At 49.9% G+C, this 22,380-nt stretch overlaps 3 protein-coding genes across 4 annotated transcripts; 1 reads left to right on the top strand and 2 right to left on the bottom strand.

The window, feature by feature from the left end:
- Positions 1-3,603: 3,603 nt before the first annotated feature.
- On the bottom strand, positions 3,604-5,119 carry LOC101759724 (probable WRKY transcription factor 70). 2 transcript variants are annotated; one of them, XM_004984410.2, is made up of 3 exons: positions 4,611-5,119; positions 4,404-4,508; positions 3,604-4,311 (listed from the first exon to the last, which is right to left on the bottom strand). In XM_004984410.2, exons 1-3 carry the CDS (start codon positions 4,934-4,936, stop codon positions 3,750-3,752), a joined length of 993 nt encoding a protein of 330 aa, XP_004984467.1. In that variant the 5' UTR covers positions 4,937-5,119; the 3' UTR covers positions 3,604-3,749. The 2 variants fall into 2 exon arrangements, with proteins under 2 accessions (XP_004984467.1, XP_004984468.1); XM_004984411.2 differs by having other exon boundaries at positions 4,404-4,505; positions 4,611-5,118.
- Positions 5,120-7,699: 2,580 nt separating this feature from the next.
- On the top strand, positions 7,700-9,295 carry LOC101758942 (E3 ubiquitin ligase PQT3-like). Its single transcript, XM_004986951.2, has one exon. It carries the CDS (start codon positions 7,756-7,758, stop codon positions 9,115-9,117), a length of 1,362 nt encoding a protein of 453 aa, XP_004987008.1. The 5' UTR covers positions 7,700-7,755; the 3' UTR covers positions 9,118-9,295.
- Positions 9,296-20,580: 11,285 nt separating this feature from the next.
- On the bottom strand, positions 20,581-21,873 carry LOC101759341 (E3 ubiquitin ligase PQT3-like). Its single transcript, XM_022829780.1, has 3 exons — positions 21,643-21,873; positions 20,922-21,562; positions 20,581-20,884 (listed from the first exon to the last, which is right to left on the bottom strand). Exons 1-3 carry the CDS (start codon positions 21,871-21,873, stop codon positions 20,581-20,583), a joined length of 1,176 nt encoding a protein of 391 aa, XP_022685515.1.
- Between the last annotated feature and the right edge of the window lie 507 nt (positions 21,874-22,380).

Raw genomic sequence — 22,380 nt, forward strand, 5'->3', positions numbered from 1 at the left:
GGGGACCATATAGCATATACCAGGGGAATAGGAAATTGATCACCCGCCCATCAAAAGACTTTCAGACTCTTGCATGTCTTCATTATCTGAACAGAATAGTAGACGGTGAAAAATTGCTAACTACTGTGTAAATAGGCTTAATAGATTCGTCTCACTGTTTAGCCTTCACTTATGTAATGAGTTTTGTAAATAGTCTACGTTTAATACTCCTAATTAGTATCTAAACATTCGATGTGACACGTGCTAAAAATAAGCAAAAGTAACCAAACGGGCCCTGAATCGACTTGAATAGTTTGACACACAGCCCCACTAACTTGTCACATGTTTTATTTGCTCCTAGGACCTCTCATCACGGCCTCAATTTCTCCGGCCAACCTGGGTGTTGGCGACCAGGTCTTGGACCTTATCCTCGGCAGTCCGTTAGCTAGTTTGTTAGAGTCTACATCCTGTAACTTGTAATCCTAGATTAGCTGAACGTGATCCTTGCATGCAGGGAGAACGGTTAGTCACTTTCTCGCCTCTGCATCGTGTTACGTGTATATGTACACCCGTTGAGATGAATACAACTGAGGCATTCACTCTTACACTGGGCCTGGAGCACAGACGCGGACGCGGCATGTAGCAGCGGCAACGCCTGCGCGCCGCTTCCTGGCGTGCGTTGCGTGCTGCTCAGCGTCATCGCACCGCCGGCACCCGCCGTGGTTGTTGCCGCGGAGTGCGGGCTGTGCCACGCGCGGCGGGCGGCCGGCCGCCCCCCGCGCGCCGGCGAAAGCTTCCGAGTCTTTCGCTCATCCGGGCGTGTCATCAGTTCGTTTGGACTGGATGCCTGGCCCCGCGGCGAGGATTCACAATAATCAAGGACAGGTACATTTGATTTGTGTTCTCTCTTGTTCTGAAGTCTGAACCTTTTTCTCCTCCGAACTATGAACTTTGCGTGGTTCAGGTTGCTACCGATTTGACTTGAACCTTTACTTGGCACTTGACGGCCAGAAGTTAGAATGAAGAGCAGGGTAGTTCGAGAATAGCTTCAGAAAGTGTTCGTATAAAGTTTTTGGTTTAGATCGTATTGACAGAGAGAGCACCACTAAGCCTGAATCAGAAAGCACTTTCCTGCAGCGGATGCAGTCATTCACATCGCCGTGCAGCCGCCCGCCTCCTCCGATGCAAACATCCGGCAACCGCCGTCCGCCGGATCCTCGAGAACGTCCACATCCAGCACCATCGACTTCCCTTTGTCCATCGCAGTGCATCCCGAAGCGGCGACGCCTGCGCCGTCGCACGGCGTGCGTCGTGCTGTGCTCGGAGTCAGAGCACACGCCGTGTTGCTGCTGCGCCAAGTGTGGGCGCACCTGGCGTTCCGGGAGGGGCGCCGCCTGGCAGTGCGGTCGGCGAGCTGAGATGTCTGGCGTTTCGAGTGAGGGGAGCGGCGTCGCCGTCGCGGCGCTCCGGCAGGTGGTGTTGGCCACGACCAGGGGAGGACGGTATTCCAGTTACCGTCCGGGGTGGACGGTATTTCATTTACCGTCCACCGCCTGTGTAGCTCAGAACCGTCCCATCCGTTTCCGGGAACGCGGCGGTCCATCTCGTCGTCCCGCGGCGCTGCTCCGCCTCCGACGGCATCGCCGCCGCCGCTCTGGTGCATGGTGATCTCTTCGGTTTTGAAGTGCACGCGTCGCCATGATGCCGCCAGAAAGACTCTCCGGCCGCTTCTGTTCCAGCGGCAAATTGGATGCTGGTTGCTAGCCATGGCGCCTCTCGCCGTCGTTGAGGGCAACGCCCGGCCGCAACGTCCTCTGGCTCCTTGAGCGTACACAACCATCGACTTATCAGTCCATTCTGGCACCTCCGAGGCTGACGTGATGCTGGCCCGTTTCAGCGGCGAACCGGCAACGCCGGCGCGCTGCGCACAGCGCACACGCCGGCCGTGGTTGCTGGCTGGGGCACTGCCGCCGCGCCTCGCGGGAAAGAAGCTGCGACGCATGGCCGCGGTGCTGCCGCATCGTTCGTCGATTGAAGGCTGCGCTCATCTCTTCGTTGCTTCCCTCGCGGCGGCACGGCGCTCCGACGGTGGCGCTGGCCACCGGACATCTTGGGCTAGGGGTGGACGGTATTTCATTTACCGTCCACCTTCTGGGCACCTGCGAGCCGTCCAATCAACATTCCGCGGTTGAGATTAAGCACTAGGGACCCGTTCGAAGCACTTGGATGTCTCTTCCGCAAAGAGACGGAGCTCCCGCTGTTGGAACTGAGGCTCTCTCGATCACACACCACCTCTCACACTACTAGCGCTTGCACGTTATTTGACTCTGGATGAGAAACACAATCACACACACAAAAGTTGCAGCACTGCACACCGGTGTCTTTTCTTTGTTTTCTTCACTTCACCACACACCGAACTGATTACATGGCCAGCTATTTGAAGACACACGCACACAAGCTAGCTAGTGGCCATGGCTCATACAGTCTACCCGTCTTGCCGTAAGAACCGGGCAACCCACAAGCTAATCACCACTGATACATCTACATGCAAGATAAGCACACGGTTTGGCCGCACGACTCGACCAGCACCCATTTCCCTGGATTACATGCAAGCCACTTCCACCTGCATGTCGCTAACCAACCCAAGCATGCAGATCACCACTACTCACGCCAAGACTCATCCTCCACTTGACTCGGCAAGCCAAAGCGCACTCCTGCATGCAAGCACCTACATGCAAAACATAGTCTACACTAATCTAACTAATTCACGCACACACCACCGACAACTCACACAAATAGTAAACAACAAGATTAAGTCTAACACCCGCCGCGCCACTTCATTCGCCTCACCCGGCCTCGCCGCCGCCCTCCGGCGAGCTCCTCACTTTTCTTTCGCAATGGACTAGTCATCCAGGAGGGATTCTATCCCTGCGCTTGATTACGGCCTCGGGTCGTAATCATGATGTAGGTTTGGAAGGGTTGAGTAGAAGTTTAGGAGATGGTGGAGGATAGGGATAAATGGGGTCGTTTCTCATTTGTGTTGTGCTGACATCGTCCACTCTTCTCTCTTCAAGATGTCACGTGTTCTCGTAGGAATATACATAACTTAGATTAACTAAAAACCAGGATCATCTAGAATACGAATACATCTTAGTAAATAAGTTGAGTAATCAACTGGCGGCAACGTTGTGCGACGAGCCGACCATCTCAGTTGGGGTAGTGGCTGCTGAAGGGGACGCCGGTGTTGGGGTAGCACGTAGGAGATCGCGTCGTCCTTCGGGTCTCCACCTTATCTGTTCGGGGACGACGACGGTGAAGCGGCAGCGGCCTTCAGATGGCTCCGGCGCCGCCAAGGATCGATTGGCGTGTCGGGGTGTGCGTAGAGTTTTGCGTGCGTTGGCCTAACTGAAAACCCCCGGCTACCCCTTTTATTATGGCATTGCGCGATCTGGGGCCGCAACCACAGTCGGTTGCGCCTCCGATCAAGACACGAGGTGGGCGTCGTGAGTCGGAGTCATACGCGAGTTTCCTTATCCTCTCCCTTCCTACCCCTAAACTTTTTCCAACGGTTCTTTTTTTTAACTTCTATTTTGGAGAGAGATGGGATCCCATCAAGATTCAAGATGGCGCCTCTAAAAAAAAACATTCATGATGGCACAAGTTTATATACACGCCAGGCCTTATTACCATGCTAGGTGCTTTAAGAAGCACCATGCCGAATTACTGGTTCATGCCTTTCACTTTCATGGGCAATGCCCTTAAATTGCTTACTAAGGATCCATCGGAAACAAGTCGTCGTCGTACGAGCCCACCACGAACGACCCGAGGCCGTTCGGAGACGGCGGGAAGCTGGCGGTGCCTCCGCCGCCGCCCGCCATGCCCATGCCACCGTGCCCGCCGCGGTCCAGCGCCGACGACCCCACCGTCGCCGTCGACGTCACCCCGGCTGAGCCCACGACGGCGCCGATCAGCTCATCCACCTGCATGAAGGAGCCGGCCGACGAGCTGAACACGTCGTCGCTGGCGCACCACGACGTGGAGAGCTGATCAGCGGCGCTCCCGCCCATCGCCAAGTACTGGGAAGAAGAAGCGCCGGTGGTGCTGGCGGCTGCGTTGTTGTTGGTGCCGCTGGTGCCGAAGTTGATGAGGTTGTTGGCGCAGTCTGGCGCCGCGCCGGCCGCGGGGACGACGAGCGGGATCGTGGAGGGGTCCCTGCAGGTGTGGTCGCCGTAGTAGGTGACGACGAACTTGGAGGGGTCGGCCTCGCAGACCTGCACCTGCCGCTTGGCGTTGCAGCCTTGGTCTGACCTGTGCGTGCACCTGTAGTAACTCCTGCACACGCACTCACGCATGCATACTACGTTTTACGGCGAAACTCGAACATACCGATTGATCAGAACTCTATAAGCAACAAGTATATGCACCTGGGATAGGATGAATTCTGGATCTCTTTCTGCCCATATTTGCGCCATACGTGGCCGTCTTCCAGCGTGGCAGTGATCTTCTTGTCAGAGGGACGCTGTGATCTGCTGGTGAAGCATAGGCAGAAGTAGAACAAAAGAATCAGAAGCATGACATGCATATGACCTGAAATTTTTTGCTAAGCTATAGATTCATTAGGTGCTCCTCACCTTCTGCTGACGAAGCTGCGTTTCCTCGTGTTCCCGCTGGAGCTCACCGACTGCTGCGGCCTCGCGGCGCCGCCGGACCCGGACCCGCCGGCGGCCGGGCTCCGTCTTCCCGCCGCCGCGTCGCTGACGTCGTCCAGCGCCGACATCGCGCTCGACAGCCTGTCGAGGACGCCGTCCACCACCCGCTGCGCCCACGGCGCGCGGTGGTCGTCCAGCTGCAGCAAGAAGACCCTGAGCGTCGCCGCGCCGTCCCGCGCCTCGACCAGGTCGTTCGCCACCGCGGCCGTCCTCTCCGCCGGCACGTCCCTGCCCAACGACGACGCCATCCACCCTAAGCTAGACCCTCTTGCTCATGTCTATCTCGTGGCGCACGGCTAATAAGGTTAAGGTAACCTACACGCGCACACTCTCCTCCCGCTAGAGCTAGCTTGGTGGGGCAAAAAATGCGAGTAACTAAACTTGTGGTGCTTATTAACTGTGGGATTATTGTCCTTGGGTTACTCCCTACGCCATGGTTATCGCGGAGGGGAAAAGTGGTGTGAAAAGGTTGAAAAGAGCGCGGGGGAAGGTGCACGGAAGGAGCTAAACTGCTAAAGCATGGGAGTGGAGCCCGGGGCAGTGGACTCGCCGTCGTCGCCGATGGATACCCAGGGGACGGAGGAAAGGATACCATGCCACCAGTCTAGCTACCAAACATTGCCGGTCACTGCACACACGCAGGTCGTCATCGCGGTGACGCAGGCACCGTGCGCGCGCATGGCCTTTGACCTTGTGGTCTTCGGGTCAGGGTCAGGCAATGCCTGGGCAATTTCTCCGATGACCATCCGTCCATTGCGGGGAACACGTCGACCGGAGACTGGTCGCCGGCATGCTTACACAAGGATGATGGAAACGCGGAGACCACCAGCTTCATTAAAAGCCATGTTTGTTTCAGATTATAATCCATATAGATTATATAATCTAGATTATGGGTTATGTATATTATAGTAAAAGAACACTTGAGGACCACTATAAGATCACAAATAATCTTAAATAATCTCAAATAAGCTACTCTTCGACTGCTTATTTCAGATTATTTGTGATCCCAAGATAGTTATTTAACCTATTACTCTTGGACTATAATTCAGCTTATATAATTTAGAAGGCAAACAAATGAACGGGAGTCACTAGCCGGTGCTGACGTGTGCTTTATAGCCTCCACGTAGGAGCGTGCACAAAACACTACAAAAATATTAGGATTGTGTATGATGTTCTAGTAAATATACGGGCTAATCGTCATGCATGCATGTTCATCAGTAAATTCTAAGGGCATATTTGGTTTGTGACTAGTCAAGCCAATTTTGACTGTACCTATGCAATTATAATCATTTTGGTCTCCGTCCAGTTTGATGCCAAAATTTAGCCAAACTCATTGGCCGGCCAAGTTTTCTCTTTGGCAAGTTTTGGCTCACTTAGTCCTTACTTATCTTGGACAATAATCCGGTGTGAAGCCCAAACGATCTCATGGAGTTGGAGAAGGATCCAAGAGCCCACGATTCTTGCTGATGTTTTGTCTTCGTGCTCGCAGAGACACTACCCGTGTTTGCTTTGATAGAGTGAATCTGAATAGATCAGACCGTCTCATCTAATTTTTTAGGGCGAGTTGGTTTAAGATAGGTGGACGTGGCCAACCAACTTTAACCAATTGTAAAAGAACCCGGTTCGGTGATCTTTGGAATGGCACAGTAGCAAAGATTGAACATCTTCATCTCTACTCTTTTGCCAAAGATACAAGTATGGCAATAATCAAAGCAAAGAGCACGAATCCAATCAGCAGGCTATTTCATTTGCCACTGTCCGTGGAATCTTTTGTTGAGCTTCGATCGATATAGCAGGAATTACAACAGTTGGAGCTGACCCAAGAGACAGACATATCGACATACATTTGGGGCACTGACCAGTTCTCATCGAGACGAGCATACAAACACATCATTGGCCATGCAGAAGTCCACTCCTCCAAATGGATATGGGTATCATTTTGCCAACATAAACACAAAGTCTTTTTCTAGTAATTACTCAAAGACAGACTGAGCACAAGGAACGTACTCAGAAGGAAGAGTATGGAGCTGGCATTAGTGGAGGAAACTTCAGAGCACTTATTTCTTAATTAGGTGCAGTTTCGCTGAACAAAGTTGGGGGTTTTTAAATGTCCACTCTAATATGTAGGGGGACTGCTTTGACATCTTGACAGCCATCAAACAACAACTTTTTTTTTGAATGAATGAGCACGGGATAGTGCCTATTTCATTGAGATAGTAGATAATTACAAATTGTTACAAAAGAGTTACAAAATTCTTCCTTTTCCTAACGCGATTACTCTCTGGATAAGAATGAATATCCTTGAAAACATGGAACGGGTATTTTCAGAGCACACTATCAAACAACCATAGTGGGCAGCTCCTGCTATGATGATGGTCATAGCAGACAATCTCACATGATTGACCTTGCGCTATCAAGCACCCATAAGACCATAGTTTCTAGTTTTGACGAATCAAAAATGTTGGAATTCAATTGAGAAAAAAACCGAATAATGGTACCAAGTAGTGAAGCTTACATCCACTGTTCCAAGAAAAGATAGACGGACAATCTATTCCTTGCTGCACCCACAGATTGAAAAAAAAGAAATGAAATGCTGTATGAGGAGTTAGAAAAAAAAACAATTGGAAAGGATTTAGTAAGAATGAACCTACAGATCACGCCGTTCCGAGATCGACCAGCTGCACTTCACCGGCCTGGCGCTCTTGCCATCCGTCATCCGTAGGCCCGGAGAGAGAACCTTGCAACGAACTCCAACTCCAATCACCAACAACGGCGGAAGCCTATCTGCTCAGGCGAAAAAGAAAGAGAAAAAGGAAAGGAAAATGGTGAGAGGGGGAGCTGGCAGGTTTAACTGAATCCGACTCGGTGCGACGATTCTAATTCGAGTCGGTGTGGCAAATCCGACTCGCGTAGAGCGACGATATATATAGTTCTCTCACCCCGGCGTCATCTCTCGCCACAAACCGCGACCAAAGTCACGTCGCCGAGCGGCTCGCAGCGAGGGTAGAAGGCAAGGAGCTCTCTCCGCCGCCGAACCAGTCTCCGCGTCGTGCCGCTGACCGAAACCATGGCCGTGTATTACCGGTACAAGAGCGGCGTCCAGACGTTCTCCGTGCCCGTGGCGGCGCCCTCTGTCTCCGTCGCCGACCTCAAGAACCTCATCCTGAGGACCGCCCGCCACGGCCATGGCCGGACGCGCGGCCGTGGGCCGAGGGAGACCGTGGCGCTGTACGACGAGCGGACGGGCGAGGAGTACACGGACGGCAGCGCGCTTATCCCCCGCAGCTCGACGGTGCTGGTGCGCCGGGTCGCCGGGCCCCCCGCCGAGGCCATCACCGTCGCCTCATCCCCGCCGCCGCCACCTGAAGCGACGACACGTGGTGGCACGCCGTCGGATTCCGCCGTGACATCGAGTTCGAGCGCCGAAGACGACGAGACCAGGGCCATCAGCGCCGTCATCGACGCCGCGGAGCTCAAGTGGGAAGGCCACCACCCGTGTCAAGGAGGGCGTTGCTACGGTCACCGTGGCGGTCTCGAGGGGAGGGCGGCGCCGCCGGCTGGGTACGTGTGCCACAGGTGCCGCGTCCCGGGGCACTTCATCCAGCACTGCCCCACCAATGGCGATCCAAGATACGACCTGGGAAGGGGGTCGTCCAACACCAATCTGCCTACTCCGTCGCCAGTGTCCACGAGCCTCGACGACGGGGTCCCGCCGGAGCTCCACTGCAAGATCTGCAACAAGGTGATGGCCGACGCTGTAGTGGCCTCCAGGTGCTGCTTCGGCAGCTTCTGCAACGCGTGCATCAGGGGCCAGATCGCCGCCAAGTCCAGGTGCGCGTGTGGCGCGCAGTCTCGAGCCGACGACCTCATCCCCAATCTTACGCTGCGTGCCACGATCGCCAAACTTCTTGCCACGAGTGCCGCCGGCAGCGGATCAGCGGGCACAAGCAATCGGAAGAGCTCGGCCGGCAGCAACGCAGAGCCCACGTCGCAGAGTGCCGCCGCCTCGCAGGAGAGCCACAGCCGCGTCACGGCGAACGCCGGATCGGAGCACAGCGAAGGGAGCGCGTCATCGACGTCCAAGAGCGCGACACCTCCGGCGGCGCGCGCGCCAAGAACGGAGCGGACTACGGCGGACTCGGCGGAAACCGGTGCGCACGCCGGCTACCCGGAGCAGTACAGCTACATGAACCCCGTCGGCCCTGCTTGCTACGATCCGTTCTTCGGTGCGACGCCGTGGGCTTGTGATCCTTACATGCACATGTACTACGGCATGCCTTACGGTGGTGGCTACACGAATGTCCCCGTGCCGGCCGGCTACCACAATGTGCCATGCCATGGGAGGAAGAGGACGGCCGATGGGGAGTTTCAGAGACAGGAGGCTAGTTTCAAGAGAAGATGTGGAGGCAGATCGGAGGTTGCTTTCTGACACGCAAGAACTTGATGCGGGAGTTTCTGAATCGCTGCTGAATGCCTGCTACTGCACATCGATCTTCTTTCACTCGTAGCAATAGTGATCGTGTATGTAATGGTGTACTGAAAATTAAATGAAGTATCTGTAAACTTTACACTTTCGTTCATGGCTAAAACCAGAGACTTCATGTTTGCAGCAGCATGTTGTAACTTGTAAGATAGTATCTGAATATGAAATGAAGTATCTGTAAACTTTACCCTTCGATCTCTGTTATCATCGAATTTATTTTGTAATGGACACATTAGTTTTTCTGTCTTTGCAATTACGATTGGCGCGCGGGTGTATGGGTTTCTGCCGCATCTTGGCAGCGGCAGCACTTTCGTTCAGTCGACATGGCAGTTGTTGCGGCCTTGCTACTCTGTTGGCAGTTGTTCAGTCGACATGGCAGCGTGCGGTTGGCTCAATGGCAAGGTTGGACGGGGTCATCCACTCATCCCATGCATCCATGTTTTCGAGGATGTATAAAATTCAAGTTGTGTGTTTGATTATTTAGATGGGATAAGCCAAGTTTTTGCTTTATTGGGGGATGAAGATGTGGTAGGATGAGAATAGTTAACCATGCTACATGTCTTGGTTTTAAAATATTAATAGCTAGCTAACTTGTTAGCATTAATCTTGTCATGTAATATTATTAATTAACAGTAAAATGCTAATTATCACTAATCATACATTAATCAAACACATCAACCCTTGTCAACCATAATCTCACAATAAAAAAAGTAATATAATTATGTAACTAATGATCACCATTAGATGTGATGGATGCTCTCATACAAAAAAAGGCTAAACCACTCTATCTAGCATCTGTGAGGAATATTACTTGAAATTGGATGGACATGTCTACCTGTCTTTAAACCAACAGGATTTATTCTAAAGCAAACACCCAAAAAATTACATGAAATGGTCATGATCCAGGTTCATCCAATGTACCAAACACATCCATAGAGTGTCGCTGTGAAGACGAAATACCGGCTGCCGTAGCTCCACGGAATTGTGTAGGATTCACACGGATTTGGCCTACTACTCATTTGATTTGATGAATCAAAATTGGCTAAACATGAGCACCCATTTTGGTCATTCCAGTTTTGAACTTGGCCGTTCAATGAGCTTGGATAAATTTTGACATCAAACTAAACGGAGACCCCAGTGTTGTAGGTATAGCCAAAATTGTCTTGACTGACCCGGTCACAAAGGAAGAAGTAGCACAAAGTAGTAGTAAAACTAATTGCGTGGTTAACATAGTCGGTTTGTATAGGTACTACATTTTCTTGTTCTGGCGTACTTATGTACGGAGGGAGTATTTCATTTTGTTACCGGTGTGCATCTCAAAGTGATAAAGTGATCTATAATAATAGTCTGCAAAAACGAATTTTAATATATGTGTAAGAGAGGACAAATTATTATCTATTAATGCGTCCGCTTTTTTCAGGTCTTGAGTTTCTTTTTCAAGGTGTGATGTTATCTCATGGATGTTACAAGCATTCATATGGAAATAGTTTGTGTTGCAAATTCTGAAATTATATTATCCTGTAATTTGTAAATATTTAGTTTCTGGCATTTCTGCAATCCGTGCGTAGACTTGAAAGAACGTATGGTCCACTACAGAATCACATTACAATTTATGGAACTTGATGCGGAACCACATTGGATACGAGACTTTGTCTAAGGTGATGTTTGCATAAATGGCATGGAATTACAAGTGGAATAGTTACTATGTGTTTGATAGAGAGTTGAAGTGGGTTGGGATGGATTCAATCCATTTGAACCCATGTTTGGTTGAGAGTGCATGTAGGTTGGAGGGAGTATTCCCTATAGATGTGGGTCGACACGATTTCTCCGAAATGAGCGGTCCGCTCCGACCTAGATGGATGCCGTCGCTCGTCTTGCGCGTGCGGCGTGTGAGCGAGCGGAAGCGAGCAGGCACTGGGAGGAGTTGGAGCGGTTGAGCGGGTGGGCGGAGCCGCACGAGCGGAGTTGCACGCGCTAGCGGGGGCCGCACGTGTGAGTTGCACGGAGCGGTGGGCGAGGACCAAGCTCGGCGTTGGAGTGCACGGTGCGGAGCTCTGCCACTGGCCGAGGTGCGCTCGGGGCCGTCCCAAGGGAGGTTCGCCGCCAGTCGATGTCGTCACTGCTCCGTTCGGCAAGTGAGCGTGGGGCTGGGCTCTGGCGCGGCACGAGGACCAGGTGGCCGATGCGAGCTTGGACGGTGGTGGCAAGGGGGCTCAGATGGCGGAGCAGGCACAAGCGGCCTCGAGCTCGAGCACCACCGCAGCCCCTTTGCAACCCCGTTGTGGCTCCGTGGATTCCGAGCAAAAAACATCAATTCCCATGCTTGTTGTTCGCAGGAGATAAAGGAAGCTCCGATTCGGATTAATTGAGCCGAGACTCACCAGGATAGACAAATTTCTCTGAAAGGGCGAGGATTCTGGAGCTCCTCCGGTCCATTGTGGGCAAGTTCAAGCCTGGCCGTGCAAGCTCCTCTGTTGTGGGCGAACTCAAGCCTGGGAGCAACATCAGCTGGGAGGCGTTGGTGGGTAGGTGCAAAGGCAAGCAGAGGTGCGGGGAGCACGGCCAGGCGGGATGGGCGAGCGGCTACGCGAGGCTACGTCACTCGGCATGAGGAAGACGAAGGGGAAAAAAGATAGAAGACGCTGACAAGTGAGACCCACCGGTGCTCGTTGTTAGCAGTGTTAAAATGACATCATACTATCCCTCACAATCCTTCCAACAAAAAACCGGGTTGAAGAACACCAGATGAAGACATCACTATCTCCACCTAATCTCTACCTAATATTTTTTAATATCAAAGTAAGAAACAAATCCTTCGTTAATTCTACCTAATGCGGTTTTTGGTTTCGACCGTCTGTGGGTGAGCTACTGAAAATTGGACTTTCCCGAGCTGGACATGAACGCCTCTCGTTTTTCGTTTGTCCCTCTGTTGGTCTCAAAAGGATTCGAGCACATGGAATGAGAAAAACACTTGCAATCTCTTAAAAATCACGAGTCTTCGTTTATAATGGGGTAGGGCTTCCCTTTTATAGTGACTCGAAGGTCATTTTACATACCGTAAATGTCCTTCCTCACCTACTACATTCTTAAGATATGTGCTACATAAAGTTCTTTGGGATAACGTGTACAAATTAAACTCTTCTACGTAGTCACGCATCTCACGCTTCCTTGTAGTCACGCTGCTCACGCCTTCATGTAGTAATGCTTCTCACGCACTCGTGCAGTCACGTTTCTCACGCCTTTGAGTCCTTAACTTTGAGACTTCTTCTCTGCATACGTTTTTTGATGCTCGTAAAGATTATGCTGTTTTCTCTTTCTATAGCTCCATTTGATTGCGGATGATATACCAAGGCAAATTTTACTTTAGTATCAATGCTTGCACAGAATTCCTTGAACAATACAGTCAAATTGCTTGCCATTGTCCACTATTAGTTCTCTAGGAACTCCAAATCTACAAATGATGTTTTGCCAAAAGAACTTTTGCACCGAGCTTGAGGTTATGTTTGCTAATGGCTTAGCTTCGATCCACTTGGTGAACTAGTCGACTGCCACCACCGTAAACTTGCAGTTGCCTTGAGCGGTTGGCAGTGGTCCTACTAAGTCCATGCCCCATCTTTGCAGCGGCCAAGTTGGCGGTATGATTTGTACTGGAAGCAAGGGTGCCTTTTGTTGATTTGCTGTTTTCTAGCAGGCCTCGCAGTTTCTTACCAAGCTTCGAGCATCGAGGATTGTAGTAGGCTAGTAGAATCCTTGTCTCATGGCTTTGCCCACCAAAGCTTTGGTTCCAATGTGTGAGCCACAAAAACCTTTGTGAATTTCAGCTAGCAACTCTTTTCCATTTTCTATGGTTATGCACCGTAGCCAAGGAGTGATATTTCTGATATGTATAGCTCTCCATCGACTATTGCGTAGCCCATTGCCCTTTGCTTCATTCTACTTAGCTCAACTTCATCGTGAGGCTCGAAATGTCACCTGAGATAGGGCATGATTGAGGCCTTCTAGTCAAATCTTGTGACTGCATTCACAACCTTCGAGATTGGCTCTTTAGTTGGTGGCGTACAGATGACCTCGTAAAACACATCAGGAGGCATAGGTTGATTTTATGCTGTTGCTTTTGCTAGCCTATCTGCCGCATCGTTCTCTGCCCTCGGGATGTGCTGTACAGTGAATCCCTTGAAGTATTTCTCCATTGCTCTTACCATGGCCAGGTACTTGATGAGCTCTGGCTCTTTAGGCTTGCTATTTTTTTTAGCATGCTCTTGAATTACTTTGGAGTCCGATTTTACAATAAATACTTGTTGCCCCAGGCTCTTATTTTTCTTAGCCCTAGAAGCAATGCGTCATATTCGGTGGTGTTGTTCGTGGACCTCGCGTTGTTTGTGAAGTGAAGCCTTGCAACGTATTTTATTTTGACGCCCAACAGTGAGTTGATGATAGCTGACACCCCAGCCCCCTTGTCACACCAGGCTCCATCACAGTGCATAATCCAAGGGACCTCGACCTTAGTTTGGCTAGCACACGGGGATGTCCAATCTACTATAAAGTCTGCAAAGACTTGAGATTTGATTGCGCACCTTTTTTTGAAATCCACAACATACTCTGATAACTCTGATGCTCATTTGGTTATTCTTCTCGAGGCTTCTCTGTTTGTGAAGAGATCATGTGGTGGTTGATTGGTGACTACCATAATTATTTGACCCTCGAAGTAGTGCCTTAGCTTGCGTGCTACCATAACTACAGCATATGCAATTTTTTCCATCTCCGAGTAGAACAGTTTTGAGCCTGCTAGCGCCTCCGATGCGAAGTAAACTGGAGTTTGTTTTAGCCTACCATCGATCTCTTTTTCTTGGACCAAGGTGGTGCTAACTGCTGAGCTCGAGGCAGACAAGTATAGCAGCAAAGGGGACTTTGGTTCAGACGGGCATAGCTTTGTCATGTTTGTTAAGTAGTCCTTTAGCTGCTGAAAGGCTTTGCTTTGTTGCTCCCCCCATTCAAATTTCTTGGAGCTTCGTAACACTTGGAGAAAGGGCAAGCTTCGTTCAACGGCTTTTGGGATGAACCTGTTGAGGGCTGCAATTCTCCCTATTAGTTTTTTCACGTCCTTTACCGAGGTTGGCTCTTTCATGTCGACAAGGGCTTGAATCTTGTCTGGATTGGTCTCGATGCCTTTTGTTGAGACTAGGCATCCTAGGACTTTGCCCCACTGGATTCCAAATACACACTTTTCTGGATTCAGCTTCAGATTTGCTGCTCTCAAGTTAGCAAAAGTTTCTGCGAGGTTAAGGATGTGGTTCTCTCGCTTGTCGCTTTTCACGATAGTGCCATCAACATAAGTGAGGATGTTTCTTTGAAGTTGGCTACACATGACTATTCCTGTCATTCTTGTAAAAGTTTGCCCAGCATTCTTTAGCCCCTCAGGTCTTGTAAAAGTTTGCCCAGCATTCTTTAGCCCCTCAGGCATTATCACGAAGCAGTAAGTTCCAAATGGAGTTATGAAACTTGTTTTTTCTCCATCTTCCTCTTTTATTCTGACTTGGTGGTAGCCTATGAACATGTTCAGTAGCGACAACATCTCACTGTTTGCAGCATCGTCTACCACTTTATCTACTCTTTCTGATGCATAGTCGTCTTTTGGTTAGACCTTATTTAGATCAGTGAAATCTATACACATTCTCCATTTGTCATTCTTCTTCTTGACTGGTACCGTGTTAGCTAGCCATTCTGGGTACATGACTATGTGTATGACATTTGCATCAAGCAGCCTTTGGACCTCTGATTTTACATCTTGCGCTTTTTCTTTTAACATTTTGCGGAGTTTTTGCTTTTTTTGGTTTTGCGCCTTTTCTTTATTTTGAACTCATGCTCGATTATACTTCTGTCGACCCCTTGCAGACCAAGCGAAGACATCTTTTTTTTTATTTAGGAACTTGATTAGTTTCTTCTCTTCTTCGGGCTCGAGGTTAGCCTCTATTGTCACAGCCCTGTCTAGGATGCAATCATCCAGTAGTACTCTTTTTATTTCGCCATCTGCACTTACTTTCACTTTTTCTTTGTCCCTTTTAGGCTCAACGTACAGTTTTTTCTTTTCTTGTTGCTCAGCCTCGTTGGGACTTGTCAAATGGTGCACATTTTTTTGGCCTGGGGTTGCACCTTTTTCAATGTTTCTAGCGGATTGCTGATCGTCATAAACTGTGATGACCCCTTTCAAGGCTGGGATCTTCATGCATAGGAATAATTGCCTTATTGCTGTGTCAAACTTGTTGATGAACCCTCTACTAAGGATAGCAAAGTATGAATAGTACATTTAGACAACGTCAAACATTATGCTTTTGGTTCTAGCGTTGTCTAGGTTTCCAAATGATATCGGAAGTGATATTTTCCCCAAGGCTCTAACTAGCCTTCCCCCGAAGCCAAGTAATGGCACTTCTGCCGGTTCTAGTAGATGAGGATCAATTTTCATTTCTCTAAATGTATTTGCAGAGATGATGTCTGTGGAGCTTCCGTTGCCAACTAAAACTTTTCCAATTTTCCACCCAGCTATGATAGCCTCGATCACCATCACATCGTTATGTGAGGTTGTCTTCAATTTCAAATCTTCTTCCGTGAAAGAGATGAGCATGTGTGCCCACTCTGGCTTGGCTGGAGGTCCATTAGGTATGATGGTATTTACCTGCCTGAAGTAATCTCTTTTTTGTCTTTTATTTTCGAACTCAAGAGAAGATCCTCCAGCTATTGGCATTATCATGTCGTAGGTAGGCAAGACGTTTAGACTGTTTTCTGGGTGTTCGAGTTGCGAGGATCGTCCTGATATTGGCATTATCATGCCGTAAGTGGGTAAAGCTTTGTGGTTGTTGTTCTGTGTGTTGTTGGGCTCGGCTTTAGGTATTTGGTTGGGTAGGTTTGGTGGAAGTAGTGGTATCTCGTGTAGAGGCTAGGAAGGCGCGAAGCTCGTGGCTTGCGAGGCTTGCTGAGTTTGAGGCTGGAATTGTGGTGAATGTTGCTACATCATGGCGGGTTGAAAGTTTTCGAGGTTGGTGTTTGGGAAGTATGGCTGTTGTGGACAAAAAGAGTATGGTGGATGGTTTTGGATGCCGCGGCAACTTTTTTCTCTTCGGCTTTTCTTTCGAAGGTCTTTTTTGTTTCTGGACAAAAGTCAGTTGCGTGGTCTAGCTGCTTGCCATAGAAGGTGCAGTAGAACATTCAAGGTTGGTTGTTCTTTTTATGCGGCCTCAGAGGTCCTCTGCGTCGGCCTCTTCCTCTTCCGGCGTAGTTGCCTCTCTGCCTGCTGCCAAAATTTGGTGGTTGCTGCTGCTAAGGCTGCTTGTTATGATTTTGATTTTGTTGTTACGAGTATTGAGCACCATCAATTGACAGTACTTGATGAGCTGGGTATGGGTGGTGGTGTTGCGTGTAGTTGTACCTCGAGGCTTGCCAATTTTGATCCTTTTCGACTTGCTTTTGTCAGTTTCTTTCCACCACTCTTTTTCTGTGCTTCATTTGATCTGCAATACTTTTCCAGCTCCGCAAACAAAGCCTCCTTGATTTTTAGCTTTTCTCATGTTAGATGCGAGGCTGTTGGGTCTGGAGCTAGCCCTTTGGTGCAGGCAGTTATGGCTACGCTTTCGTCTACATCAGGAGCTTGTGACTTCAATTGTACAAATTTTTTGACATAGTTGGCCAAGGGCTATTTGTCTTTCTGGATGCAATGGAATAGGTCGCTTGGGTCAGAAACTGTCTGATAGAAACCTTGGAAATTTTGTATCATATTGGTTTTGAAATCTATCCAGCTGCATACTGACTATGGTGGAAGTAGCGAATACCAGTTGAGCGCTGCCCCCTCATAGGCTATGATTAGGGACTTTACTAAACTACAGCATATCCTCCAGCGGACGCTACTGCAGCCTCGTAGCTCATTAGGAATTGACGAAGGTCATTTTGCCCATTGAATTTTGGCAGTGCGTCCTTCTTGTAAGTTGCAGGCCACGGAGCTATTTGCAAGCCCAAGGATAATGGAGTTTTTGTCAATTGTTGCACAGGTGTTTGTTATCATTGGGGTGTTATGCCTAGCGAGGTTGGAATATAACTCTGTTTACAATGGGGTAGTGATTTTTTTTATAGTGACCCGGAGGTCATTTTACATACCGTAAATGCCCTTCCTCACCTACTACATTCTTAGGATATACCGCACATAAAGGTCTTTAGGATAACGTGCACAAATTGAACTCTTCTACGTAGTCACGCATCTCACGTCTCCTTGTAGTCACGCTTTTCACGCCCTCATGCAGTCACATTTCTCACGCCTTTGAGTCCTTAACTTTGAGACTTCTTCTCTGCATCAGCTTAAGCTGAATTAAGTCTTCAGCTTCGCACCCTTAGTCTCGTGTTGAAATAACTCCTTAACCTCGTGCCCTCAACCTCGAGCCCGAGGCAAATATCCAACCTCGCGGCGTGTAGCTCAGTCTCAATCCTGAGTAAGAAACAGAGTGAAAAGCTCGGTGCTCGAGACTAATTTTGATGACTTGAAGGTAATTAATTTATAATTTAGCCATCAGTTGATAACCACTAGCTTCGTAGTTAAAATAAGAGAGACGTTGCGAGGTTAATATTGTTTCTAAACCTGCGAGATTAAATGAGTTTTACGTGCTTATCCTGATCTTGCGAGGTTAGGAAATTTCTGCTCACGAACGTCGCTCGACATCGCTCGGTTTTTTATGATCCCCACCACACTCCGTGGATTCGAGCTGGACTCGAACGCGCCACCGTGACCGAGCTCTTCTACTCGTCGCTGCCGCAGGAAATTTCTGCTCACGAACGTCGCTCGACATCGCTCGGTTTTTTATGATCCCCACCACACTCCGTGGATTCGAGCTGGACTCGAACGCGCCACCGTGACCGAGCTCTTCTACTCGTCGCTGCCGCCCCCGAAGCCTTCGACACCGCGGCACAGGCTCCGTTTCGCTATATATTGCGCGTCCACTGAGGGCCGCTGCCCGCTGTGCCGCCGTGCCCCTGGGCGACGCCCCTAGGCTGCACCAGCTGGATTGGACGGAAGGGAGAGGGGAGGAGCCGCTGCCTGATTGGAGGGAGAGATGAAGGCAGAGCCGCCGCCGGATTGGCCGTCGACTACGAGACCGCTGTCTGGTCTGTCTCCATGGTTTGGATGGAGTAATAGATGCCAACGATGGCGGAGGATAAGGATGGACTGCGTAGGCCTGTGGACCATGGTTCCCAGGTCCCACACGTAAGCTCTACGTTGTCGAGGTGTTGGGTTCGTGTGGAAGGCGTCGGGTGCTGTGTGATCTGAGAGTTCCGTGGCCTGGCCTCGTGTCCCTTGGCATCAAAAAAAGATTGAAAATATGAAGTAAACTAAACGTTAATTTTCTAAGCAAAATATCGGGGCTGAGAAGCTCGGTGGGACTTATAGTTTTCTAGAGCTTTTTCCTACCTCGGATGTATTTTCTTATAATGTTGTCATGATATTCAATTTGAAGTACCAATTTGTTACTGATAGCACTGACGATCACTACCTATATTCTTGCAGATGTCTTCTTCGGAATGACCCGAGGATCGCGCTCCATTGAAAGAACTAAGCAGCAGCACCTACACAGGTATGATCAACTACTGTTTTTAAATATCCATCCCATCTGATACTACCTAACTAAACGCATAATGTAACAACGATATTAGCAATGGTAGTGGATCCACGACATCCAGTGACCAGCCACTACTCAAGAATCCTAAAGAATGTAAGAGGCAGCGAGAAAGGGATCAATACGCACAACTATGTGACCAACGAAAGATGAATTACTAAAAAAGCATCGTGAAACTCGTCAGCAAAAGAAAATTATAGCTGACCTCACGTCCGAGCAAATTGAAGCAAGACATGCAAAATGCTAGGGCACATTATGCAAATTTTTTTTGAACGAATGGGCACGAGACAGTGCCTATTTCATTGATAGAGTAGGTTGTTACAAAAGAGTTTCATATTGTGATATGTTTACATGATTACTCTCTAGATAAAAATGTCGCTAAAGCTTTTGCCCCTGCTAATATCCATGTGCCGGCTTCCTCCTTGACTTTGGCGAGCAGAGAGGTTGTTGCCAGCTCTTGGTGATTGAAGATTCGCCTGTTTCGCTCCTTCCAGATCTCCCATATTAGCAGCAGCGTCATAGAGCATGTGCCCTTTCTAGACGCTTCGGTCCTGGTAGTCATATTCATCCACCATTGTAGAGCGGTTTCAGTTGGGGGCCATTCCGAGGGGTGTATGCTTGGTTGAGATGTCCAGATGGCCACTAGGCTCCATATTCGTTTGGTGTATCTACATTATGCAAATTTAAAACCACAGCAGAAGCAGACGATACGTTATCATCAAAGGTTGCTCTATGCAAACATGACAGCTAAGCAAAAACATGCAAAGAGAAACCGTAAAAAAGCACATATCACAAATACTCCGAGTAAAAATTCTATCGCCATGGTGAATCCTTTGTATGATTCATCATATTCGGACTGAAAGGATTTCTAGACAATATATATGTTCATCCTCAACGTGTTTTAAGTGTGAGAGCGTGATATGAGATTGAGAATACACCATTCTTTATTATTTTGTTTTATCTTAGTATGTCTATAAAAGTTACTCCCTCCCTTCCTTCCAAATTGCAGGTTGTTTTAGTTTTTTTTCATAGATATTATTATACATCTAAATATAGTGTATACAACATAGCCATACTGCGCCTTGTTGTTTGAATTTTGATATAGACCCATACACCCACCGATCTTAGGGGGTGTTTGGATCCCCGGGCTAAACTTTAGCCCCTGTCACATCGAATGTTTGGACACTAATTAGGAGTATTAAACATAGGCTAATTACAAAACTAATTTCACAACCCCTAGGCTAAATCGCGAGATGAATCCATTAAGCCTAATTAGTCCATGATTTGACAATATGGTGCTACAGTAAACATTCGCTAATGATGGATTAATTTGGCTCAATAGATTCGTCTCGCGATTTAGCCTAGGAGTTTCGCAATTAGTTTTGTAATTAGCTCATATTTAATCCTCATAATTAGCATCCGAATATCCGATGTGACACGGATTAAACTTTAGCTCGAGGATCCAAACACCCCTTTAATTTGCCGCGAGGGCTGCCACCGCTAATATATTTTATCGCAATTGCAGAGACACGAAAGGAAAGTAATGCTGTCCATTAGTAAATTCAATGATAAAGAGATCGAAGTGCACAATTCCAGATATCTTACCACACAGTGCTGAACATGCAATCGTCTGCTTTTAACCATGAACTAAGGACATCATTACATGCGTCATCACAAGAGCTACGAGTTCAAAGAAGATCGACGAGCAGTATCAGGCATCAGCTATGATTCAGAAACTCCAGCTTCAAGTTCTTGTATGTTAGAAAGCAACCTCCGATCTGCCTCCACATCTTCTCTTGAAACTAGCCTCCTGTCTCTGAAACTCCCCATCGGCCAACCCTTTCCTTCCATGGCATCCATCTTGGTAGTCGACCGGCACGGGGACGTTCGTGTAGCCGCCGGCGTAAGGTATGCCGTAGTACATGTAAGGATCACATGCCCACGGCGCCGCAGCGAAGGAAGGATCGTAGCAAGCCGGGCCGAACGGATTCCCGTAGCCGTACTGCTCCGGATAGCCGGCGTGCGCACCGGTTTCCGCCGTAGTCTGCTTCGTTCTTGGCGCGCTCTGCCGGAGGTGTCGCGCTCTTGGACGTCGATGACGCGCTCCCTTCGCTGTGCTCCGATCCTGCGTTCGCCGTGATGCGGCTGTGGCTCTCCTGCGAGGCGGCGGCACTCTGCGACGTGGGCTCTGCGTTGCTGCCGGCCGAGCTCTTCCGATTGCTTGTGCCGGCTGATCCGCTGCCGCCGGCACTCGTGGCAAGAAGTTTGGCGATCGTGGCACGCAGCGTAAGATTGGGGATGAGGTCGTCGGCGCGAGACTGCGCGCCGCACGCGCACCTGGACTTGGCGGCGATCTGGCCCCTGATGCACGCGTTGCAGAAGCTGCCGAAGCAGCACCTGGAGGCCACTACAGCATCGGCCATCACCTTGCTGCAGATCTTGCAGTGGAGCTCCCGCGGGACCTTGTCGTCGGGGCTCGTGGACACCGGCGTCGGAGTAGGCAGATTGGTGTTGGACGACGCCCTTCCCAGGTCGTATCTTGGATCGACATTGATGGGGCAGTGCTGGATGAAGTACCCCGGGACGCGGCACCTGTGGCACACGTACCCAGCGGGCGGCGCCGCCCTCCTCTCGAGACCGCCACGGTGATCGTAGCGACGCCCTCCCTGAGACTGGTGGTGGCCTTCCCACTTGAGCTGCGCGGCGTCGATCACGGCGCTGATGGCCCTGTCCTCGTCGTCCTCGGCACTGGAACTCGACGTCACGGCGGATGGAGCGACGGCGATGGCATCGGCGGGGGGGGGGCGGCGACCCGGCGCACCAGCACCGTCGAGCTGCGGGGGACAAGCGCGCCGCCGTCCGTGTGCTCCTCGCCGGTCCGCGCGTCGTACAGCACGACGCTCTCCCTCGGCCCACGGCCGCGCGTCCGGCCGTCGCCGTGGCGGGCGGTCCTCAGGATGAGGTTCTTGAGGTCGGCGATGGAGACAGAGGGCGCCGCCATGGGCACGGAGAACGTCTGGACGCCGCTCTTGTACCGGTAATACACGGCCATGGTTTCGGTCGGCGGCACGACGCGGAGACTGGTTGCGGCGGCGGAGAGCTGCTCGCTACGAGGTGGTCGGCGACGTGAGCGAGTGATGACGCTGGGGTTGAGAACTACTCCGCGACGGGGATTTGCAACACCGACTAGGATTCAATTCTGGTGCACGGAGCACGGCGCACCGAGTCGGATTTGCATCACCGACTCGGATTCATGTCTAGCCGGTTGCTCTGCCTTGGCGACGATGGAACGCATGGGTGGCGATCCGTTCCTGAGCAGCGTGCGATCCATAGACCTCTGGCGATTAGGGTTCGTTGCAAGGGTTCCTCATCCGCTTGCCTGTTGTGCGGCTCCTCCTTGATGCGCTCCGCTCGATTTCGCGAGTTGTTTTTTTTTCCAATCAATGGTGTGCCTCTAGAACAATCTATTTATCAACAACTTGTCCTAAATCCTAACAACTAACATGCTTTTCGGATAAATGACGATTCACCTTTGTAATTATTATACGGTGCTTACTTT

The sequence above is a fragment of the Setaria italica genome, chromosome IX, assembly GCF_000263155.2.
Source record: "Setaria italica strain Yugu1 chromosome IX, Setaria_italica_v2.0, whole genome shotgun sequence".
Lineage (NCBI taxonomy): Eukaryota > Viridiplantae > Streptophyta > Magnoliopsida > Poales > Poaceae > Setaria > Setaria italica.

What these genes read in the sequence shown, in the direction of transcription:
- LOC101759724 (XM_004984410.2), bottom strand. Translation starts at nt 4,936, where the DNA reads ATGGCGTCGTCGTTGGGCAGGGACGTGCCGGCGGAGAGGACGGCCGCG. An exon ending in CGCAGCTTCGTCAGCAGAAG is followed by an intron (nt 4,509 to 4,610) that starts GTGAGGAGCACC and finishes ATGCTTCACCAG; the next exon opens with CAGATCACAGCGTCCCTCTG. An exon ending in CAGAATTCATCCTATCCCAG is followed by an intron (nt 4,312 to 4,403) that starts GTGCATATACTT and finishes GTGCGTGTGCAG; the next exon opens with GAGTTACTACAGGTGCACGC.
- LOC101758942 (XM_004986951.2), top strand. Translation starts at nt 7,756, where the DNA reads ATGGCCGTGTATTACCGGTACAAGAGCGGCGTCCAGACGTTCTCCGTG.
- LOC101759341 (XM_022829780.1), bottom strand. Translation starts at nt 21,873, where the DNA reads ATGGCCGTGTATTACCGGTACAAGAGCGGCGTCCAGACGTTCTCCGTG. An exon ending in CCCGCAGCTCGACGGTGCTG is followed by an intron (nt 21,563 to 21,642) that starts GTGCGCCGGGTC and finishes TCCAGTGCCGAG; the next exon opens with GACGACGAGGACAGGGCCAT. An exon ending in GAGCACAGCGAAGGGAGCGC is followed by an intron (nt 20,885 to 20,921) that starts GTCATCGACGTC and finishes CCTCCGGCAGAG; the next exon opens with CGCGCCAAGAACGAAGCAGA.